This window comes from Channa argus, chromosome 11 (genome assembly GCF_033026475.1).
Source record: "Channa argus isolate prfri chromosome 11, Channa argus male v1.0, whole genome shotgun sequence".
NCBI classification, from domain to species: domain Eukaryota; kingdom Metazoa; phylum Chordata; class Actinopteri; order Anabantiformes; family Channidae; genus Channa; species Channa argus.
Window position 1 is genome coordinate 10622807 of NC_090207.1, and position 24694 is coordinate 10647500.

The following is a 24694-nucleotide window of genomic DNA, read 5'->3' on the forward strand; positions in this document are numbered from 1 at the left end:
GGTAAGAAAAAGCAGTTTGTAGAAAAACATATAGGAAAAGGTGTCAGTGTGTGGATTTATTCACTTTCTGGATCCTTTAGTTACTGAGCAGAAGTTCTGACACAACAGACAATTATATAACCTTAAAAAAAAAAAAGCTTCCCACTTGTTTATTAATGCAACCTTTGCAGAGTGTTGCAACCTTTGCAGAATCCCAATTCCCAGCAATATATTACACGATTAAAGCAATACTGCAACCTGTCAGAAGTCCTGATAAATGTCGATTTCTTATGAAATATAACTTTCTGTGTAATATCTAGCTATGTTAGCGTCTTGGCTTAGAGCATGGCAATGTTAGTTGGTTTTAATGGATTACTGTATGGGCATCCTGGGCACATGCTCTGGTCGCATGGGGTCAGGGGCTCATGGGCCACGGCCCAAGAAGTTAGTTATTCCTAATCTCCTTCAAAAGAGATCAGAAGACCAAGTGATCACAAAGACATGCACAATAACCACAAAAGATGCAAAACAAATTAAAAATGATGAACAGCTACCCAAGACTGTCCAAAGAGGTGCAAAATGGCCAAAAACAGATACAGAACCTTCAACAGTGGAGAGCAAATGACTAAAAACACCGAAAATGAGGAAAACTGAAAACTCTTAAAAATGTATGTAAAATAACCACAAAGACACAAAAGAAAGTTCTAGAGGCCCTTTCACTCATAAGCTGCCCATGTTGGTCGGTCATTTCACCCCTCTGGTTCAGGTCGAATTACATCAACTGCTCCGGATGATTCAGGAGATGACAGATGATTCTCTGACTTTTCCAACATGAGGCTGAGATTTATGGTATAGTGTTAGATCATGTCGTGAAATTTGTTACAGTTCATTTCCCAGTTTGAACTATATTGACTTTGGTTATCCACATAATTCTTCCTGTGGACCAAAGTAAGTTCACATTTTTAATTTGTCTTGTGCTTTGATTTATAACCGATTACAAAGAAAATACTATTCTCCATTAGCCTCCAATGTAAATTACACCGGTTGAATACTTTATGTGCATGTTTCCAATGCTGATGTAACACTTGTGCCCAAGTAGTTTTAAAGAGCCAGTAGCATGGTTGTAAACTCAGTTCTGTCCCTACCCTTTTATGGTTAATCCTGCCATTTTTAAAAAATAAATATACTTTTATAAACTACCAAAAACTCAAAAGGATTATTTTTAATTACATGTATCCGTGATGGAAATATACAAAGTAACATTTTGCCTGATTACTGTATTTTATTGAAGGCTTTGGAAAAAGCAACAAGGATTATTTCCCATCAGAACATAACCAAACTCATAACCCTAAAACATCCCTCTACTGCTTGTTAAATTCAAAATGTCATAATTGTCTTTAATACCAGAAAATGAGTACAGACATCTTCTACTGTTACTCTAGCTAACAAATGAACATAGCAGTAAGAAAGCTCTTTTAAGTTTCAAGGACAGGTAAGGCTGAAAACATAAGGCCTTAATTCTGACTGCTACTTAACTCTATCACAGTGTCCAAGAAGCTAATGACAGGAGAAGCTCCTTTGCAGGGAGGCTGACCAATCTAATGAGAGCAAAGTAATCACAATTATCCCTTAGTTTCAAGACATTACATTTCAAAGGCAGTGTATAGACTGACATCGTTTTAAATATTTCACTTCAGATCCAAAGGTAATTGCATTTAGTCCTCTATTTTAGTTTCATTATAAAACAAATGTATTTTCTTACTTTTTAGATTCCAAATAGGTCTACATGCCACTTATATGAATAGATTCATTAAACTATTAAAGAGTTAAGTGCCAATATTCTTGCTAAACTTCCAAATATGCCATTGTTCTGAAAAAAAATTAAAAATAAATAAAATCATCACTGATAGGTCAAATCAGAAGAATTAGCGCGACATTTACAACTTTTTTCTAAGAGGGATGTATTTTGACTCAAAAAAAAAAAAAGTCACAGTACAGCCATGCACAATGTGCCTTTTTAAATAGTCACATACGCCAGAATACATCAAAAGAAACAGTGAAGACATCCTAATGGTTATGTTTGCAGTCTGTCCTTTTAGTGTACAAGACAGCACTGACATACATTAAATGGCAAAAACTCAAAATGACGATCTCAATGCAACTTCTGCCAAAGTTGCACAATCCTGCTGCACTGCTCCAAGGCCTTCTATAGCTGTGTTTAAGTACAATGCTGTGTGCAGGTTTACCCTTGAGGAAAAGCTGAAAAAATCTGAAACAGTTTTTGGTTATTAAAGTGCTCCGACACACCCTCAATTAGCAGCAGTATGTATATACATATAAATGTGGTTCGGCATTCCTACAAATCAACCATTTAAAAAAATCACTCACTTTACAGTCAAGAAAAAAAAAATCCATCTAAGCCAACACAAAAAGAAGGAAAAAAAACCAAATTTCTCTCAGTAGTAACTTAAGCTTGAACCCTTGTTATGACAAAATTACTTTTTCCTTTTTAAATGGAAGAGAAATTAACACTATGTAAAAATAAACAAAAAGTAAAATACTGTCATGCAGAATATCACCCATACTGTACATACATACAAAATCACATTTCTTTTTTTTCTCTTTAAGAATAGATTCTGTAAACACTTTAGGTCCTTCAGATTCAGTTTATCCACCCCTTTGCTACAATCTGTATGTTTCTATAGAAAATAGTCCGAGGCTCCTGCTCTGGCATCACCACCACCATTACTAACTTTTACACAATCCCTTCAATGTTCAAAAAGCACAGCAAGAGAAAAAAATAAAAGAACATAGTGGAAGCTCTGGTCTGGCAAGGTTTGGATGTGGATTTCTTAAAAGGGTGAAGGTATTTCAACATTTTTATGCTCCCCTATCTTGATAAAAAATGACTTAAAAGAAAACTAGATGATAGAGAAGGGGACACAAGTTGTTAGGTGAGGACAGTTGACAAGGCTAGTTCTGAATATAGATAAGGCATAGCATGGGCAGAGGTTGGGAAGGTTTAGATTAAGAGTTCACAAGTAGGGCGTTTCTAGGACATTTTCAAAAAGGGGGGAGGGTAGCATTAGGCAAAGATATTTGTTTAATGTAGTAAGGGACTGTAGATTTAAGTCAGAAGCCTTGAAGGAACTCCTGGAGCTGCCTGACGAGCTCTGTGTCCACGGTCTCCATCAAGACTTTGAAACCCTGGTCCCCCATAAGGGCCTGCTGCGTCTTCAGTTTCTCATAGACAAACTGCTGGAGAGACACACTGTGCACTGGATCCTCTAGGGCCAACTGTAGTAAGACAAAAGAATCAATGAATATGAGAAATTACGGATGTTATCAAAGTGTATCCAGGTGAGTTTTGTGTGAGAAAGACAAAAATGTTACATCTAAGGACAGTATGATTTCCTATCGTTGATGGAATTGCACCCTGAATTCCAAAAAGAAGAGCAATAAATTAAAATACTTGTCACAGAATTTCTATTAAAAAATGCTGCATATAACATGTACATATCATTTATTTCTCCTACTCTTGAGTAAATGTAGGCAAAATGAATATTTAGACAGCTACTCATTCTAATATTAATCTGCAATGCTGTACAAAATCTGGATTTAGGATTATTTTTCCTATTTTTACTTGCACATTTACAAAATCTTAGTTAAGGTGAAACATTTTCTACAGAGATTAAAACTGGTTTGGGCTCATTACTGTATTGGTCATCCAGGTTTAATTTCCTGTATCAACTGTACTGACTTGTTATTTCAGAAGGATCTTGTATAGTGGTTGCTCAGCTGACATGATTCAATACGGACCAACAATTGCAGGAAGAACTTCAGGGTAAATTAACATTATAATTATAAAACATTATAATCGATTTGAAATCCTCAATCTTTGGTATCTGTGCTGTGCAGAAAAAAAATATTATGGCCATTAAATGTACAAAGGTCTAAAAATGTATAAAACTTTTTGTCTTCTGCCTTACAGACTGGAGCACAGTGATACATTCCTTTCCATTAAACAAGGTTCAGTGCATTGCATGGAACAAACACTGGATAAAGAGATAAAAGTCAAGCTCTCTATGCAAAGTATGTGACGGCTTGTTTCCCAGGTATGTCCATAGAGAAGTGTTCTAACAATAAAGAGTTATTTTGAAGACTTGATTACACCACGTACACTTACTCGTAATTCATTAATCTTTGTAGTAATGCCTAGTATGAGAGGAAATACAGTACAACTGCAAAGTTAGATGAATAGGACATTCATCAACGATGCACTAAAGCAAGTTTAGATGCACTTTTGACAAAAAGGAAAAAAGAAGCTACTAGGACAGGTTATGATTTCCAGATAAATATTACAGCTAACAAAACTAAACTTAGAGGAAATAAAAGATTTAATATATTCAGCTTCAGCCATTCATCCTATGCTGAAGACAGTGCTGTAAAAAGAAATCCTTTACCATAGAGTAAGAAAGTATGGTAAGCTCAGTTTTACCATGCTAACCAGAGCCAACAACTCTGTGGAAAATCAGTCATTTATTGTCTGTGGAGTAAAGCAAGAGCAGAGGCAAATGGGCCAAAAAAAAAATCTGAAAGCCAGCAAGATGCATTTAAAATAAAGAAGTAAGTGCAGTGCCGGTCCAAGCCCGGTAGAAATTGGGGAGGGTTGCGTCAGGGGGGCATCCGGCTTAAAAACTGTGCCAAATCAACATGCGGACTAAAGGGATAACCCGAAAGGGTTATAAAAACAAAAACCAAAAAAAAAAACACAACAAAACAAAAACAAAAACAAACAAACAAAAACTCCCTTAGTGAATTACTTTATCAGCAATCTCACACACATTTGGTCGAGCTTCTCTATTCTTACTTGCCAAATACCACATAATGAAAAAAAAGAAAAAACAAAAACAAATTTAAGGTCCTTTGAGAAGCAGAATATTGTAATGACAACACTTAGTCTCTAGCCAATCACTGTTAAGAATACTTGTCATGCTAATTAGGTCGTTGTCATTACAGTGCAATCAATCTAGTGAAGAGTGGCTGTTGAAGAGTGGCTTAATGGAAAAGCTGTCATCTAACCTGCATAATTACCTTCAGCACAAGGACCTGGAAGTGTGTGTGCGCGTGTGTCTGCAGAACCACTGCACAATGTGTGTGCTTGGAGCCAAACATCAAGGCCTTTGTAAGCGTTTTAATCACTGTGATCCTCTTAAATATCTAATCTAACTGGGAAAACAATAATGCATGTCTGCATAAATAAATATTGGATATTAGTTGTGGCAATTATGTCTGAAGGTACAGTGTGTTAACGTCTTAGCAAGAACATGAACAATTGCAGGGCACTTTGTTTATCGTATTACCGAACGACCTTCTACCTTCTACAATGCCAAAGAAAGAAAACCTTAAGACCAAATGTATGCGTGTGTGTGACAGTGTGTATGAATGAACATTTCTGTGATACTGTTAAACAGAGAGGTATATGTCTGTAAAGAGGATTTTACAAGTTCACAAGCCTAAAAGCCAAATTTTTTCGATAGCCGAAACTGAGTTCTGATATTAAGAGCAATATGCCAAGGACACCTGCTTTGCTGAGACATTGCTTACATAGTGGCACAGGCACAAATCTAGGTAAAGTTAACAATAAGTAGGATCCGCTGTCATCCCTGGGGTAAACTGGATGGAAGAGATGGGAAGGGAAGAAAGAACAAAGGAGACACAGGACAGCTAGAGGTGAAGGTGTGATTGCTAGACACAGACTATGTGTGAAACAGAGTTCATAATTTGCTATAAAAGTTTATACCAATGCAACAAAAGAAATGTGTAATGTTGCGCAAGACAAACAGCTACCAGGAACTGGCACGGTGGCGGTGAAGCAGAGAACAACACAAAGAAGGCGAGTGACGACATGAAGATGACGTGGGATGCAGAGAGTGGGCAATAGCAGCTGTACCTCATTGTTTAGGACAGAAGAAGAGGAATGAGAGGATTGGGTAACATGAGGAGGCAGAGAGAGATGGAGACGTGAAATGACAGCGCCTGTAAGCCCTCGTCTCTAACGTAATCCCCAGACAACTGCTGCCCTTTTCCAAATGCCTTTTCAAAAGCAAACAAAGTAAAAATTCCCATGTCATTATGATACTGTAAAAACCCCAGTATGTAAAATCAGTCTGTGCTGATTGCACACAAGCCAGAACAGGGGGACTAAAGACCATAATGGTACTACAGTTTTCCGAACTCTGGGATTAACCAGCAGTTACAACACTGGCAATCAAGTTACATAATTAATACAACTGGTCTTTCATGAATATCGTTTATATCCAGTATTTTCCCGCACCACAATAAGATGCATTTTTCATTGAAAAAGCACATTTGTACTGTAGCAGAGGACATTAAAGGAAACTTAGTCAGGCAGGCAATTGCTAACTGGAGTTAATGATACAACAACCTGACCTTTCCCAGCTTTTATATAATATCCTGTGGTGCCTCATTTCTAACTGGAAATGCACAAATACAGTACTGTATGTATGAGAGGGAGAGAGAGAGAGAGAGAGATCACATACACCCAAGTGTGATGTAATTAGCTAGGGGTATATGATGTATTGAAGTGTAAAGTAAGAGCCATATTGTGCAAGGGTGAGATGACAGTGCAGGGTTTAAGGGATTGCACTATGGTCGTTTGCCATAGCTAATTTATGACAATTTATGACATCATCCGAAGGCCTCGCCACATACAACCAAAATCCTTTGTACAGATTAACTAGTACAGTGTGTTTTGGGCAAAGTGTCAAAACTGTTAATAGAATCAGAGCCACACTTAGGCTGAAGTTGAACACAATTTAATGAAGTTTGCCATGTATGGTGTAAGTCTTTGGTGTCCTCACCTCTTCATCAAATATGTTGAAATTAACAGGAGAAACTATTATGATAAAGGAACATAAAAAAAAGGAATGACCTTCTGGCCTATATTTCAGCTTTTGCATGGAGTAATTTATACACACGGAGAGGACCAATCAAATGGGGTCAATAATGTTTCAAAAAGCATGAATGGTGTTTACAGGATTTTTTATTCAAGTCCTGTTAAAGGTCGCTCTCACACAAATCGATTCATCAATAGCCTAATTGAATGACCTATAAAACCTGGTGGTGTCACATATGGATACCACAGTAATTTCTGCAGGATTAGTTTAGACAAAAGAAACCGGGTCAGGCTAGGCTTCTCCCCAGCACTTCTCCTGGGGCATGAGGTGAATCCTATTAATTAACTCTTTTAGATAGTTGTTGTAAGGTTAATGTGGTGCATAGCAGTGATCACAAGCACAAATGCACCACCTTTATTGCATCTTAAATATCCACAAATGCTTGGGTTTTTTCAGTTTTTGTTTAGAGACAATTACACAAGCATGATGCCTGTGTAAATGATGGTAAATTATACTTATTGTCAAAACTGAATTGTTCTATTATATTGTTTGTTATGATTTCATTTTGAGCCCATTTAAAACATGGCATTGATAGATGTTTTGTGAATTTTCAAAGGCTTTGCCCACCTGCAGGTATTTTCATTTAGACATTTCCGGCTGGAGGTCCGAAGACCTATGCTGGGAATTTTAGGAAATCAAAACACTCTATGCACCAAGAATGTGTAGTGTCTTGCAGGTGCAAAACAGCTACTCTAACAGGTTACAAAGATGTAAATCACAGTTTGCACACTAGGTTTTCCCTCTTCTTTCTTCTGTTGTTAGGAGGTATTGTCCTAACACACAAACCAAAAATGCCATTTTTACCAGTTTGATGCCCAGAAGGAGATGGAACAAAACACACGAGGACACAAGTGCTTCGTGACACAGCGATTTTGAAAGCCAAAACTATCTCTCATATCTCTCATTTGTTCCGAGTTAATCACGTGAAACATATGCAGCAAGTTGTCCAAAAAAGAAATAGATTTATGAATATATTATTAAGTTTGGACTGTCAAGAAGATAAAATAGGAGACTAATCGAGACTAATGAGGATAAGTCTGAAAAAAATAAAGGTGCTATAAACAAATAGAATAAAGGATTGTTATGCTGTGTGGAGACATGTAGCTACAACAACAAATTAAGGGGAGTGAAAACAAGGAACAGGAAAAACAACCAAGACATTAGCTAAGGACAAAAGCAATCTGCATGAAGATAGGAAGCACAGCCAAGCTGGTGGTTTTAAAAAACCAAATATTCCTGTAAAAGGCAAAATTGGAAGAGAAAAGATGAGACCAGCGAAGGCTTGAGAAAGAAATAAAATGGACTGATATTGAGAGGAAAGGAGTCACATAGCCCCTGCTGTGACTCACCGATAAAGAAGCAACAGTCTTCGTGCCTCAGAAATAGTCGAAGATAAATGAGAAGCAGGATGAAAAGAAAGTGGAAGGGAAAAGAAAGAAGTAGATAGGAGAAAAGAGGAGGGAAAAGGCAGAAAGACAGAACACAGAAGTAGGCGATATATGCTGAGGAATTGTAATTATGACAATAATGATAATGATGCTGTGCGCCCACGGCAGTAAGTGCCTCCTTTTACTTCATGCCACCCATTAAAACCCATTCACACTGTAAACTTTTCCCATCTTGACTATGTCTAAGTAATACTAAATGTGTCCTGAGGGAACCCAAAACAATCTGTGGGGCATTTCTTCTGTGACAAATGTCATGAAAAGAATGGATTTGAGGGTGGAAAAGTTTCCCAGCAACAGGATAACCTCATAAGAATAAGCAGAAAAACCAACCATCATTAGTATTTCAGGTTTGATGTCAAACTTAAAAAAAACAAAACAAAACAAAACAAAACAAAAAAAACACAGAAATGCTACTTTGGATGTAAAGTATTTAAGCGTAAACAACATTTTTAAATAAATTTGCACTGGTGTCGACACAGTCTAAATAACAAATAGTTTCAAAGCTGCACTGCCCCCCCCCCCCCCCACACACACTGGTTGAAACAAAAGTCAACACCAGTGTTTAACAAAGAAATAGGTGAGAGCCTTCCCTTTTACTGGATCATTACTGCACAGATTATCATGTCTTAGCTGATGACAAGTTATTCAAGCCTAACTGATGCAGTAAGTAGCTCCTGACTTCTTAATTAAACCATGTCAGTTGACATATCCCATGGTCATGGAAAAGTATCAGACATATACCATGTTCTGTATTAGAAGTTTCAAAATATTGCCTTGGATCAAGAAAAACAAACAAACAAACTTTATGGTGTGCTGGATAAGAATATACACAGTGGTCTGATTCCCATCATCAATACAAAATCTAGGTGAAAAATAATGCACCTATGAAGGGAAATAAAGGTTTTGACACTGCATAAGATCTTTGAAATGATGTTATACCAGAGTGAATGTGTGCCATAATCAAAGCTAAGGTGGTTCAATGAATTATTAGTGTGTGAGACTTTTTTTTTTGGCTGGGCAGTGTAGAAGAGAACCAAACTGAGTGAGACTGAACATTGAGCTGAGAGATAAGGTCATGTACATTACTCAGCATTATTATGTGCAGGGACAAAGATTGATCAACCATACAAATAATAGACAGCACCATTAAACAGTCATCAAGAAAGACACAAGCGGAATTTAATAAAGTGTTAGACAGGAGAGGTTGGGTCATAGAGAAACAAGGGCATGAACGGAAAGAGAGAATGATCTTGCCCAAGCAAACACCTTCCTCTCCTTTTCTGAGGTTTCATTAGTCCATGGTCTCTTGACTTAGAGGGAGGATTAGAGCTTGATTGCAGTAATTTCCTCACTAAATGAGGCGGCAAAAATTGTAATACCCTAATTAGTATTGGACTAGAGGGCGTAAATTTAAGAGCCCTCTAACAATGTGTCATAAGGTTGCATATTACTAAACACATACCTTTAAATGTAGGAGTGTGTGGATGCATGTGCAGGCTAATGCACACAAGCACAAATCAAATCAATTGAGAAAGTATAGTGAATGTAAATCTGACTAAAGCAAGTTTTCATCTGAAAAGGACAGTGGCTGAGAAGGACAGTGGCGAACTGTTTGATGTGCGCTGAAAAAAAGATCTCTGCAACATTTATCCTGGTTCTCTTAAATATTCTGAATGAGAAATGTTTGTCTTTGCTCCCATTATTCTAAGATAACAAATGTTTTAGATAATTTGATGTTTATTAGGCCTATCATGTGAGTGTTGGAGCACAAACTTTAAGTTAGCCATTGTGTTCCCTTGAAACTGAATTGAAAAAAATAAAAATAAAAATCAGGATCAGATTAAATTAATCTTCCAGCATAAGACTTTGCAGCTAGTATTGCATTTCTGTAATAAATAACATCCTTACATACGGTTTTTAGTTTGTCAGTGCAGTAGATTAGCCCGAGTGATTGGCTGAGACTCAGAGGACTCTGCAACTGAGGCTTTGAGAGACAAGCTGGGTCAAACAGTGTTACACCCCATCCTGACTGAAATCTGCTGTGCCATCTGGCCAGCTGTGAAGGTATAACTTCTGCATTCGGAAAGGGGGAATGAGGAGTGGAAGGATGCAGTCAGCAACTTTTGCAATGCAAAACTTTTAAAGATGTCCTAGTTAAGATGATGTAAGATGCAGAATAATAACCCACAGAGTGGATTAATGAAATGACAGATTCATCTTAGTAATAAATTGATTCCCTTAACCTAGGATTTTGAGCTTTGCAAATTCCTTGATCTTTATTCGTATTAAGTTAAAGTTAATGTGCAAATATATTACACACACACAAACACACAGGCTCCAGCAGTTTCCAGAAACTTGGATCTCTGTCCAGAAGAATGCAATCCTAGGAATAGTTAAAATAATGTACAGGACCCTCACACTCCCAGGCCTCTGATAAAGGAAACACGACTGTGCCCACACACAGACCAGTAACTGTAGTTTGACTCCAATCATCATCATCATTATGAGTCATCAGGACCCTACACCACAGGGAGGAAAATAAATAAATATTTATTTATTTAATAACAGAAGGAAGACAGACATCTGAAGACAGCTCTCAAAGCCTGTGGTGAAGTTGGCCTTAAACAAGACAGTGACCCATCCACCCTAAAGTCCAACCAAGAAGAATGAAGTCAAGCTGACATGACTCAAACTTTAGATAACTGGAACTGGATGACTGAGAACCTTAACTTGCAAAGTGCAGCTAGCTAGACAAGCGGTCTTGTGAGTTGAACGATGATACTGAAAGGTAATTAATGTGCTACTTGCCACCAAATCCGCAGGGACTTGAATGACCTTAAGTTACGGCATATTGCCTTTTGTTTCCTAATCCCAGATTTTCCCATCATATCAATCACTCAGTGACAGTAAACATTATTTTAATGACAAATCCAAAAGGTGAATTTTGTGACACCAAAGCCATTTTGTAGTAGTTTTAATTCTACATTTAGGCTTAACGTCCTGCTACATCACCAGCTTTTTCTAGGCTTCAACTAGTGGACAGTCACCCTGTCATTAGCCTGCATGATAAATAAAACAGGAATACATTTTCCCCACAATGACAAGTGGTGCAGGGCCAGAGGCAGCAAAGAAGCCCAAAATCATGATTCTCCCTACACCATATTTTATTGTAGGGAGAATGTTTTCATGTTGGCATGTGGTTCTCTTTTCATGCCATACATAGTTCTGTGTGTTCTTACCGAACAATTTTGCATGCAAATCAAGAATTCTTGATCACAGGTCTTCTAAAATCTATTTTTTTGGGCATGGCTCACAACAGCGGATGCTGCTAGCGAATAACTCATCGATTATGTTTGTGTGGTCTTATAAGTCAACATAGTGATTCTATAACTCACACCTTTAATCTGTTTCATTGATTTGTCTCCAGTTTTGCCAACACCTGACTCCAATTTACATTTAGTAAGATCAGAAGTCTTGTCCTTATTCCACCATCACTTTGCATGTTTATTGTGTGTGTTCAATGAACACATAAAATATCGTGACTGTCTTATTTTGTGTTTGTGGATCGGATCACATATCATTACCAATATTATCCAGGAAATTGCAAAGAGTGCCATTACTTTCCCTTACTTTGATAGTCATTGTCCTGCTGGCAAAAAAATAAAATAAAATAAATAATTAGGATCTAAGTAATTTAAGTCTTCCTGTCATTTTGGGATACAGCAGCAGACATCTATGCACACCTAGGCTCAGTAACATTGTGCTGTGTTGGTGTGGAAGCTGTACTAGAAAGACAGTAAAGAGAACACATTTATCTTTAAAGTTGATCTAAAATATTGGCAGCATAAACAATCCAATAAGGATTTTCTACACATTACACTCTGTGGGCTCCCTGGCTTAACAGCATCAGTTGGGGGGCTGTCAGCCATACATTTGTAGCTCAGTACTAAAAATGTTATATACAGAGTCTGTTGATTCACCAATCTCAACTTCACCTGCAATTGTAGGATGATTTTCACACTGCACTAAAAGTCTACTGCATGTTTGGAATCCCTCATTAGACAATGCCGTTGACCTGCCATCAATATCCAGATGTAATGGAGATCAACATTCGCGCTCAGTTGATTAAGATCAGTGCTTTATTTGATTAATGAATCCATTAGTGAAGCAAAGACTAGTAAGTTTTTCACTTTGTCACTTGTCTGACAATCCCTGAATTTTATTGGCTAAGGGTGTGAAAAAGGCCAGTGCCAGTGTAAATCAGATTTTTCACTCTCTCCCTACAATCACAAAAAGTCAGAGATATTGGTTTTAAAATATATTTTTAACTTGTGGTAAAAAAATAAAAATAAATGAAAAAGACGGGTTAATAGCTTTTTGTAAGTACTGTATTTTGTATATATAGTTAGTATAGTTTACAGTTCAACTCTCAGTTTCTGAATAATACTCAATACTAGCTCTGCATACAGACAGCAGGGCCTTTATTGTATGTCTATCTAACATGTTGTATTTCTGAATCGGCAAATCTACGTGCTCATTTTCGTTTTCTCTGCACTTTTCTTAATTGACATGGTAAACTGCAACATATTTGCAACAGGATATGTGATCCTACACCACTATAAGTCTGAAATCTAAATCCCCACACTCTTAGCACTCACATGAACAAATGGCTGTAAAGATCAGAATGACAGAGATGGTAACTAATTTTGATAGCTCTGTATGCCTTAGGCAACACAAAGGAGAATCTTTATATTATGTGCTGCATAATAACACTGTCAGAGAGGTCTCTTATTCAACAAAACCAAATTATGTTGACACTGATGGTCTGCTGAAGACTAGGAACAATAATAAAGCAAAAATGGCAAGTCTTCATTACTAATGCTTTGTGTTGCCTACAATGAATTGATAACAGACTGAAACTCATTTCCTATAAATATATGTCTGTAGGACCTCTGGAGTCAGTTTGAATGTTCATTAAAATAAAAACAAGAAAAACTGCTGAATGACAAGTTAATGGTGAATCAGTAATTCTTCAAAGTTATAAAGTAGACACATTTTTGGCTCCTTGTGATTAATGACAGCTGCTGGGCAATATTGTAATTGATATCTATTTCTATAATTTATTAAACATCAAAGCATGCACACTTCATTGGTTTGAGGGAACAAAATCCGTTATATTGCTAATCCACATAAAACAATGCAAATAAAGGGACATCCTATGTCTAATTAATAAGTGCTGAAAATAGCTTTCCATTAACTCTGAGCAATAACAGCTATGGGGCAACAATCTACTAGGTATAATTCTTTATCTTCCATTTCAAGAGCTTGCACATTTAATGGGATGCCCTTTCAAAGCCCTATTCCATCAGCAAAAGTTCTAGAGGAGGAGCTCCTCTAACTGGAATTTGTACTTAAGGCCCATTTGAATCACAGAGGCAGGGGGGCTGACAAAAAACGTATCATTCCACACTGAAGTAGAGATTACAATACAGCAAATACATTTTCCACTTATTAGCAATTGTGATAGTCAACAAACCCTTAAGACAGTAATTTGTATGCAAATATTCACTACATTATCTGCAGATTGAGGCTGCCCGTACATTTTGTGCTACTCAGCTCATGGCATTACCACAAGTTTTTAAATCAAAAACAGACTTCCTTCTATGCCAATGTATTTTTCTACAGACCACATATTACAGAGACGTGTTTTTGAGAGTTAAAGAGCCAATTTCCCCTGTTGTAAGAATAACTATGTATGTATAAAGTGTCTTTTTTTTACATTTTTTTGTTAAATCTGAAAACTGTTCTGTAACTGTGAGCCTAATAATCGTTATATTATACGTGCCCATCATTAGCAATAGCAAGTGCAGACAACTTCTGAAAATCAAACTCATTAACCTAATAGCCTGGAACAAAAAACTCATCAGTTATACACCCTGAGCAAATGCTATAAATAAAGCATTTTGTTCAAATCAGTGGAAAGTACATTGAACAATAAACAGAGTACACAGTTTGAGACTTGAAATAAGGGTATATTTGCTGCTGCAATCAAGGTGTGACATGAACTATAAAAAAATAATATGCCTGTTTGCCACGGTGTTTATTGTAAAGAAATTGTACTATAGAGTGGATGTAGTAAATGTAGATCTTTTTACAAAGTCAGGGGAAACATAAACAAAGACATTGAAGGGCCTGCTAGTTTTCTTTTTTTTTTTTTTGTCCTTTGGACTTATCCCGTGAGTTCAGGGTCACCACAGCGGATCATAGTTTTGTGGATCCTTGTCCACATGTTGATTTGGCACAGTTTTTTTGCCCTTCCTGACGCAACCCTCCCCAATTTCTACCGGCCTTGGCCCGGCATTACGTAGCTGGGGGATGGGAAAGGGCTGTTGGGGGTTCAGTTTCTTGCCCAGAAACACTTTGACATATAGCAGGGACCGGGGATAGAAACACTGCACCCGTGGTCTGTGGACAACTTCCTTACCAACTGAGCTACAGACTCCCCCTGCTAGTAGCCACCACATATTCAACAGATTTATCTACTCACTAAAATAAAATAATGATAATAATCCAATAATAACATTCTAACAACAACTCTTTTTTCCTGCGACTGCTTTTCCAAGTTGAACTGACATAGATGCCTTTGTGTATTGTGTATTGTTTCTGCTTTCCCAATACTGACTCTTATGTAATTGTGACACGTTTACTAGCCTAAATATTTTAGTCATGACAGCAGCAGAGTGGAGAATCATCAAGCCATTTAAAAAGGAGAGATGACATCTCCATACCTCAGTATGATTAAGTGGGCAGGACAAAATATTCTCTGTGGTTTGTGTGGTAGGGATCTAAGGGTTTACACTTATCAGACAACATTAATACCACCTTGTGGTTATATTTTGTGGCTGATAAATGTAATATGTAATATGCTGATCAATGTATTATATATTTGTGTGTGTGTGCAGGCACCACTCAGTCCGTGCGTTGTCCTTTTCTTGTGGAAAAGTTACAGACATGTCCTCAATAGACTGGGGCTATCAGACGTAACTGCACGGCCACTGAGGAATACTACAAAACTTTGAATATAACACCTATTGCAATGGTACAACCGGAATCAAGGTGGATTATAGAAACCACCAAAGCGCTAGAAGTTGACTTAATCACCAGGTAAGGAGTTCAGAGGACTGAAGGGATATTTCTGTACATATATTTACATTTGAATAAATCCTGTGCATCCTCAACAACTTGATAAAAGGCACTTGAACCTATTAAATATTACATTACAAACAATACAAGGTTTATTTTTAATGCAATCTGAACCATGTTTGACCAATAGCACTATTCAGATATAAAATTAAATGAAATATCTCATCATTAGATTCCAATTATTCCTAGACAACTCTGTGTAATTGTAAGGCAGTTGCTTCTTCTGTTTTTACATTGAAATTAAATCAGTGATCTGCAACTACTCGACAAAGGCGGTTCAATAACGTGTACAAGTGTTGTGCATGTACACTTGTGTGTAGTGAAACAAAAAAGAATATGCTGAAGTGGGTGTATACCACTATGGTACTACAGACGAAGTCATTAGTACCCCGGTGGAGAAAGACTTTGATGTCGCATATCCTTCTTGTTGTTTGATGGTACTGGCCTTGTGGATGAAGCACAAGAATCAAATGATGCATTATGTACCAAGGCCCGAACACAGCATCAGTTAGTCTAGTTTAGTTGCCTGGAACACTCAGATCAAAGTAGGGTAAAAAACCCAGACAAGATAGACTGGAACAGTCAACAGGTCCCAAAACACAAAACAAACCCTTTATGCCCCAAAAAATAAGGTAGGTCAGATTTAGGGGCCAAATGAGAAGACTACGGCAGGTGGCAAAATAGTCTGTCTTCCCAGAGGGAACATACGTTTTATAGCTACAGCCTCTGTATGGAATATTAGCTAGAGAAACGATAAGCCATCCGGCATATTTGGGATAAGGTATACCTGCATTTTCAAAGGTTGACCATGTAGATGTTTGACAAATCTAGAATAAATAGGAATGGAAAACACAAGTGTATCTGTGATCTGCATAGACGTGCAATGGCAAACCACATCATGATATTCATATCTGACAGGCGCTTTTACTAGGTTTTAAGTCTACAGATCAGTCTACAAGGTGAAGCTTGTAGAGCTAGTGTTATCTTTGTCTACTCAGCAGCTGAAGCAAATCTAATAGGAGTGACTGACCAAAGCCCCAGGTTGTGCTTCTCATGCATAGCTGTGTACTGCTATGTCTGTATCTGCAAAAGGATACAATAAACTCAGACTGATACACACAGTAATGATGTGGGCTAACACCATAAAGCATCTCTCTTCTTTTAATTTAAAGTAACATTACAATTCATTAAATTATAGCGACAGAGTACCCCACAACCGACTTTTGCATATGATTCATATATGCACTGCACGAGAGGGAAGTGCAAAAATATCAGGGCTCGGTAAGGGGAATTCTGACTTTCCCTACAATTACCCCAACATGGAAGAGGAGAGTCCAGTCTCTTATCAGAACTGTGTGTAGAGATGTGTGCCGAACTATTTCTTTTGGTATTGCTTCTCTTACTCCTCTACCTCAGGCTCCTTCAACCCCAGAGAGGTGACATTTCACGTCTCAAGTGCCAGTTTTCATACCTAGGCCTCCTGCCTTTCCCTGCTGTCTGACTGGCAATGCAGCAGACCTCTTAACCCAACCCTGTAAATGGTGGACACACACACCCACACACCCACCAGCTTCTGATGGAACTTGATTAAATAAAGGTTGCATTCATAAAACATATTTAAGCAATGTTGATATAATTGCTTTAAATTTAAGAACAATCTTACATATTCTATGGACTGATTCATCCCACTGATCCTGAATCTGTGATGACTGTTCCAAGTGGTGGTGCAAACAGCATAGTCACTCACTAGCTCAGACAGGGACAATCATACACACAAATGCATTTATACAATAATTCTGCCAAAGAGAGAAACCAAAAGGATGCCAAACTGGAGTCAACAAATGTTCCAAAATGTTACCAGACTTTTTGCACATTAACTTTCTCGTCAAGCTGAAAACCACATCACGTGGGCAAACCCGCACTTGCATTCATGCATGTCCCCACACACATTAAGAAGCAGGGAGAGGTGTGACTTTAAGTCTTCTCTTTTCTATTCCCTGGAGCAAAAAGTCAGGGTCTGGGCTGAGGTGATAAGTGTGCTGGGATACCGCCCAGCATATACTGTACACATATACTCACAAACAAAGAGAGTCACGCAGTCACAGTAGAAAATATATACAGTTGTATTGCTGCATTCAAACACCAATAAAATCTAATTTGTACATAATGTAATGAGAGAGAGAGGTTTGTGTGTGTGTGGGGTGAGGGGCTGACATCATAATTAAACAGTACTTAAACACTGTGACAGACTATTACAGTTTCTGAGCTTCTGCAGTGTGACAGAGTTGCACAGGAATGCATCAGTGTGCTGTTTAATCTGTAAATATCCCCCATCTAGGGGCCATTTATGGGTACTCAGCAGCATCCATGCTTACCTAAAGTGATGCTACTATGACACATGCATGCATCAAAGGACCGTACTTGAAAGTGATTATTTGGTGCTTTACCTGAAAAGCTAGAGCCGCTATTGAAACCTTGGGGGTGGTTCTAAATTGTTGAATACCTAACAAGTGCATGAAGTGACAACGTTCTCCTGTACTTACAAGAGATGTCATTTTTTTTGGTGCTCCAAATTCTGGGGTTTATTTTTGATGTGTAGTGCCTGTTAAATTTGTATTATGACTGTCAGAATATCAATATTAAAAAAAACACCTGCTCTGTGATTATCAGACAGAGAGACAAAATAAATAAGTAGAATAAACCGAAAGCATAACATTATTGTTGCAAATTGTCTAAAATGTACAGTAAGAAAAGAACAAGAGAAAAAAAATTACACAGTGTTTCCAAAATCTTTGCATAGTGTGGTTGACTCACAAGTTTCTTCCTCTTGTCCTGCTCAGTTGGTGGCTCCTCATCGTCACTTAGTTTTGGCTCCTCAAAATGGCTCATCAGCATGCAGCTGCAAACACAATAATATTCCACTCAATATTAATAACCACACGAGAATCTGCACAGTAGGAGACAATTTCAGAACAGGCAACAGGCACACAAAACAAGGCTGAACCCTCTGGCACTTTGTACACAGATCTGCCTGCTATTCATACGGGTTCATTTGCATGCAGAGAGAATTGCGTGAGAAACCTTTGTGCTCAATCCAAAGTCTGTTTATGGTCTTTTGTTTCTTCTCTCATTGTTACTTAATTCTTATTATAAGTGAAGATAAGTGAGGGGGTGTTAAATGTCATATTTCATGACTTTGAAACTCAGCATTTTATAATTCAGTAACAAATTTCAAAAAAATCTATACTCTAATGAAAATTACAGCTAACTTACATGGGTAGACGTAATATTTGAAAACAAATAGTAGTAACTAGAATCTTTCCTTTCTCATCTGGGGTGAGAATACCACAAAAGAGGCTCTAAGCACGATTTTTTTCTTTAAATGTCACACAACAATGGGGGGCGTGTTGGGTCAATGAGTAGAAAATTGGGTTGGGATGCAGAAGGCCGCAGGATAGAATCCCACCCTACCAGGTGTGGCCCATCAAAAGCTACATTGATGCCAGTCCCTAGTCTGGTTAAAATGGTCAGGTTGTAGCAGGAAAGGCATCTGGCGTAAAAAAACTCATACCAAATCAACGTGCAGACCACTTTCTGCTGTGGCGTCCCCTGAAAGGAGAAGCCGAAAGCAGTCGATCTTAAACATGATACACGGCTATACTTTTTGGTTCACATGCATGGAATTGGTGTTTTGGGCACAGCAGGAAAAAACAAAAACAAACTACAAAAAAAAAAATGTATGAAATATAAACCACTTGCTCAACACTAAAGGAAAAACAGTAACTAGGTAATGTCCATACTATATAGTGGAAACTTTAGCAGCTAAATAACCAGGTAAGTCCGAGCTGGCATATAACAGCAGAGCTATAAGAGTGGACACAAAAACAACTGGAAGGAAATGACACATTTGCTCTGTAACTGCCAAGTTACGGTTGTCTCCTAAAAAATTTGCCATAAAAAGAAGGTTTAGTTATTTATTGCGGATTTTAGGCGATATTAGGAACTAATTTGCAAACACAGTAGCCTGGAAGACTGACTTTTAGTGAAATGTCAAAAACAGAAAACAGAACCTGGAAATATTTTAGCATGCTGTTTGCTAAAGAACACCTGCAACACTTCTCATTCCCATTTTGCTAGCATTCAATTGACAGGTGTTTGTTTCTACAGTAACGAAAAGTAAAGTGCTAAGGAGTAAAGTGCTGAATTGGCTTTCCAATTGGCATGTTATTCCACTGAATGTATACATGACAGCAAAAACTTTAAATCTCACTCCACACCGTGCAGGAAGAATTCCAAACCAAAAAAAAAGCTGTATATCTGTTATTTTTTACTTAATTTTAAATTGGAGTTCGAATATTACACTACCCAAAGCCGTCTGTTTCAGTTGACTGCATTCACAAACACTGAATAAAACTCAAATAAAATGTGCCCTCACAAATATGTTTTTCCTGCTAAGAAGCACAACAGGGAACCAAAACAATTCAACACATCACTGGCAAATAAAAAAAACACTTACACTAACCTTTCTACCTAGTTTTTCAGTTCTTTTCACACTGACACATCTTGGGAGGCTTCAGAGCAGTTTTGACAGCAGGGAAAAGGGGTGTCTACATGTAGGTTAACATCGCTAAGAAATGAGTAGCATGCTATTGTGACAGAAAGCCAGAGGCGAGGCTTATGAGGTTGAGTAGATTACGAAAAGGGGTTGTGGTTAGTTTCTACTGTAGCAAGCCAGTGGTTGGTGGGCATTTTAGAGCCCATTTCTTTTCTGGAGAAATGGGTACTGTCTAGCACTGCCACTCAGCCTCCTTCAGCATACTCTTGTGATTCATGAGTAAGTGAATGCCTTTATGTCATCCTTTTAAATCTTCCCTCAGAGTTTGACAAATTCAAGCTACAACAGCAGAACTGTAATTGCACTGCTTCAAAACAAATATTTCATCTGTCTTCATTTATAATGCATGAGTTTTGTCAAAATAGCACCCACTTTTAAAAACAATGACAGGAATGTTTGAACTGCATGTTTCATAAGTAGTTATGTACTTCTTTGTTTCTCCTCATGTGTACTTACTCTTTGAAGGTGCCCGTTTCTGGATCTTCAGTCATTACATCATGCAGGGCCTCAACACAGATGTTAATAATGCCACAGAACTTGTCCTGGATCACACTAAGACACAGAAAACAGTCTCATCACACTTTGCGAGTGCATGTGTTTAAATGAGAATGAGAATATATATGTGAGAGAGAGACAGAGAGAGAGAGAGAGACTATTGATTGTTCCGTAATAGAAACACTTTAAGATCTGTTTTTTAGATATCTTTAAAACATGCATGCTTGCAACATGCACCAACAAGGTTTTGAGACCAGCAACACTCATTGATGTATAACTTGAGTCCCTCTTTAAAAGCTGTGGAAAGGAAGCACGTTCATTTTGTGTAAATGGGGAAAACAAAGCATGGAGGGGAAAAAAAGACACAAACAGTGAGTATGTGTGGGTATGGGTACGAATGCATCAAGGATTCTGTCATTTTAAGTATTGGCTAGGTAGACCCCAGGCAATGCTGCATAAAGTTCAGTGAACATAACATCTAGCAAAGAATGGAAAATCAGTGTGAAACACACACACACACACACACACACACACACAACTAGTAAACACAAACATCTTTTCCACATACACTACTGAAAAAAAAAAAGCATATGTTTCATATGCTTCTGTAAACACTGTCATCAACTGCCATCTACTTAAAATGTTTGTGCCGTACATAGCAAAGTTACATACATATACAGATGAGTGAAAACAGATCCTCTTCATTTGAAATGGAACAAAGAGCAAAACAAAGACAAAACAAAGAAAAAATCCAAATAATATTCATGATCAAAATAATGCTAATAATTGATAAACCCTCTAGATAATACATTTTATTCTGTAAAGTCAGGTGTCTGTGCTTTGAAAAAAAAGGTAAAACATTTTAAGGGATACCAGTATGAGCTCTTTAGGCCATAATCTAGAAAGGGAAGAAACATGGACTACACCAAGACTTCCAAGAAGTGGAAGACCAAGAAAAACTGAAAGAGGCACTGGTAAACTTGCTTAGGAGCTACATAAGAATGAAAAAACCCACAGCAGGTGACCTAACAAAATCCTTGGAGGTGCCTTGGAAGTCCACAGATTCAAAGTCAAACCACAAGTGCACAAGTCTGAATTGTTTGGAAGAAAACCAGACAAGAAGCCATTGCTTACTTCTAGACACAAGGCAGCATGATTTGAGTATTCTAAGAAGCATGTGAACCAGCTAAATGAATTTTAAGACTTTCTACTATGACTTTCAATTTATACCCTCCTGGATGACTTTTATAATGTTCCTATTGATTAAGGAACATTTGTAGTGGCTGAAAGGGGCATTAAATATTATCTTTTGCACTTAACCGTGTGCTCCCACATGCAAGTATTACACGTCCCACTATAGCAGAAGAAAAAGAAAGGGAAATATATTCTGGAAGTCTAAAATACATCCCGAAATATTTTTGCCAGTAATTACCCCTTATTACTGGTTTAAACTGTCAATTCTATCTTTACCAACACCTCTCCAGTGATTATCTTTGTAATGGTTGACTAGTGTTGCTGCTTTCTGCCTGCCATTCAAATCAATCTACATAGAAATACGATCTGAAAGCTAAGGGGCTGCACTTGGAAAAACTAGTCACAGCAACGGCAAACCTCTGTGCTTTCTCCATTTCATTAACAAAAGATGGAACCACGGAATATGAGTTTGTTCTTTTTATGTGAAAGCCAGCAACAGGTCAATCCTAAGAGATAGTACCTTCTAAACTTGGCACTCTCAAACAACTAAAAGGGGCAATTCTGAGTGTCTCTAAAACCATAGGCAAATTCCAAAAAAAGAACTAAAGGTTTGATTATTGGCTGCAGCCAGTGGGCCAGAGCCCACATGTCAGGCTGATATTGCAGTCATATAAACCTTAAAGCTCCAATTAACAGGAATTGGTACATCGAACATTGTTTTAATGTGTAGGGGTGGCCCAAAACCTTTAGCTATACAGATTGCATATGTTCCATCTAGAATTGTTGCAAATGGATTTCTAATAAGCATCATCAATTACGTTTAATGATGTCAAGCACCAATGATTTTATATCATTAGAGTAGAAACCTAGTAGCTTTGTTGTTTTATAACTGAAACAGTAGAGCATGGATTTGGCTAATTACATCATGGAATGACAGAAAAATTACTAAACACAAATTAAAGAATACATTGATTTAGTAGTGTATTTTTCAATTGCACCCAAAAAAGGACACACATATACACACACACACACGTGTGCTATTGTGGTCACCTTATATTGATTTTTTTTACAAGCTGTGTGACACTGTTTGAAGTCAATGTAAAGCTACTTCCCTGGTTTGTTTGTATACACATCATACAGGTCAGAAAATTGTTCCTAAAAAATACTTTGGGAAGTTGAAGTTTGTGACTTATGTAGTACTTCACTTTGAAGTTGGCCCACTTAACAGTTTTTCATCATTTCTTTGGTCATGAGTTTTGAGCAAGAGTGAAGGATGGCTGAATGAAGCACCAGACCCACTACTAAGAATTTGAGAGAGAGGAAAAAAAAAAAAAAAAAAGAGTTTAAAATCTTACTGAAATCTTCAACACTCACTATAAAACTAAAGACCCAGCACTCGAAAAACAGCATTGTTCAACAGCATGTCATGTACCTTACATAGTGTGATAAGTCCAGTATATTTATGAAATAAAGCTTTAATATTGAATTTTATCAAATATTTTATCTTGCAGTGACCTTAAAAAAATTAAAATAAATAAAATTGCCATGTGCCCTCACTGCATGCACAGGCTAAAAGCCAAAGCTCAACAGAAGAGTCGAGCCGCGGCGTTGCTGCAAGTTCAGACATATCTGGCAAAACAGTAGGAACAAGAAAACTGAATGCCGTAAAAGTTTTAAACAACAGAGATTGTAGCCAGAATGTTGAAATTATGATTTTATAATGGTGATGTTGAGGTTTATGGATGTGGACAAAACCATACTACAATGATGTTAATGATGTACTGTAAGTATTCACTCACACTTCACCCGACATGCAATATAGTGCAGAGACTACCGCTTATATTTCATGATTTTGTAAACTAATCTTACATAATTCAAAACTTTTATTATTCACATTTGGCTGGGTGATTAATAACACATTTAACTCTAGTGTGACAAACTCAGAACTCATGTTAATCTCTACTTTACACATGGAGTAGATGAAGTACATTTGTAATCCCCTAGTGTTAAAAAGATTTACAATTCAACAAAGCACTAAAATTACTTTTTTTTAATGGTTTTTTTGGCCTTTTGGCTTATCCTGTGAGTTCCTGGGTCTATAATCAAAACATCAGTGACACAAGTACTTTATGCAAGAGGAATATTTAAAGTCTTCTGAAGATGATGTGCCAACTTTAGATTAAACTGTTAAAGTCATGATTAGACAAAATGTTAGTACAGCAGATCGAGGCAACTATGTGCATACTAATTTGTCCTTGTTCTTGTTGAGTATTGGCATTTATTTAACAGAAGCTTAGCCATCGAAAAGTAAACTGTCATGATGATGGACTGGTATGGTAAAAAAAGAAAAAAAAAGGGCTGAACAAGTGGTTCTGATGACTAAAGCAGTGTTCTGTGAAACTAAACTCATGGCTGTGCATGTTAAATACAGAATGATACACATAAGACTCTTAGATTGCAGAAAACTTAGTGCAAAGAACAATCAGAACATAGTGTATTCGAAGAATGGAACCACAAAAAGCAAAAAAGGTAGTGGACAGATTAATAAATACAAGTTGCAAAAGGGAAAAATATAATTAATATTTTACAGATTTCATCTGAATTTAGTAAGATACTATTTTACCAAAATAAACCATAAAAACCAGCATTGAGAAAAAAAATGCCCAAGTTAATATTTGCCTCCATTTACCTCAAGCATTGAAGCAATTTGTCAGTGGGTTAGGGTGTCAGCATAATAGTGGCTTACATTTTGTTTTTGAAGAATAATTTGGTAAATGTAA

At 37.3% G+C, this 24694-nt stretch overlaps 1 protein-coding gene across 3 annotated transcripts in view; it reads right to left on the reverse strand.

Moving 5' to 3' along the window:
• Positions 1-24694, reverse strand: part of ipo11 (importin 11) — a 106463-nt gene that overhangs the window by 14694 nt on the left and 67075 nt on the right. For 2 of the 3 annotated variants that reach the window (XM_067522247.1, XM_067522246.1), the window contains exons 28-30: positions 20682-20777; positions 18425-18509; positions 1242-3276 (exon numbers count right to left, since the gene is read on the reverse strand). In XM_067522247.1, coding sequence (XP_067378348.1) covers positions 3112-3276; positions 18425-18509; positions 20682-20777 — 346 coding nt within the window. In that variant the 3' untranslated portion in view covers positions 1242-3111. Of the gene's footprint in view, positions 1-1241; positions 3277-18424; positions 18510-20681; positions 20778-24694 lie in introns of those variants that run through there. The other variant, XM_067522249.1, reaches the window with a different exon arrangement.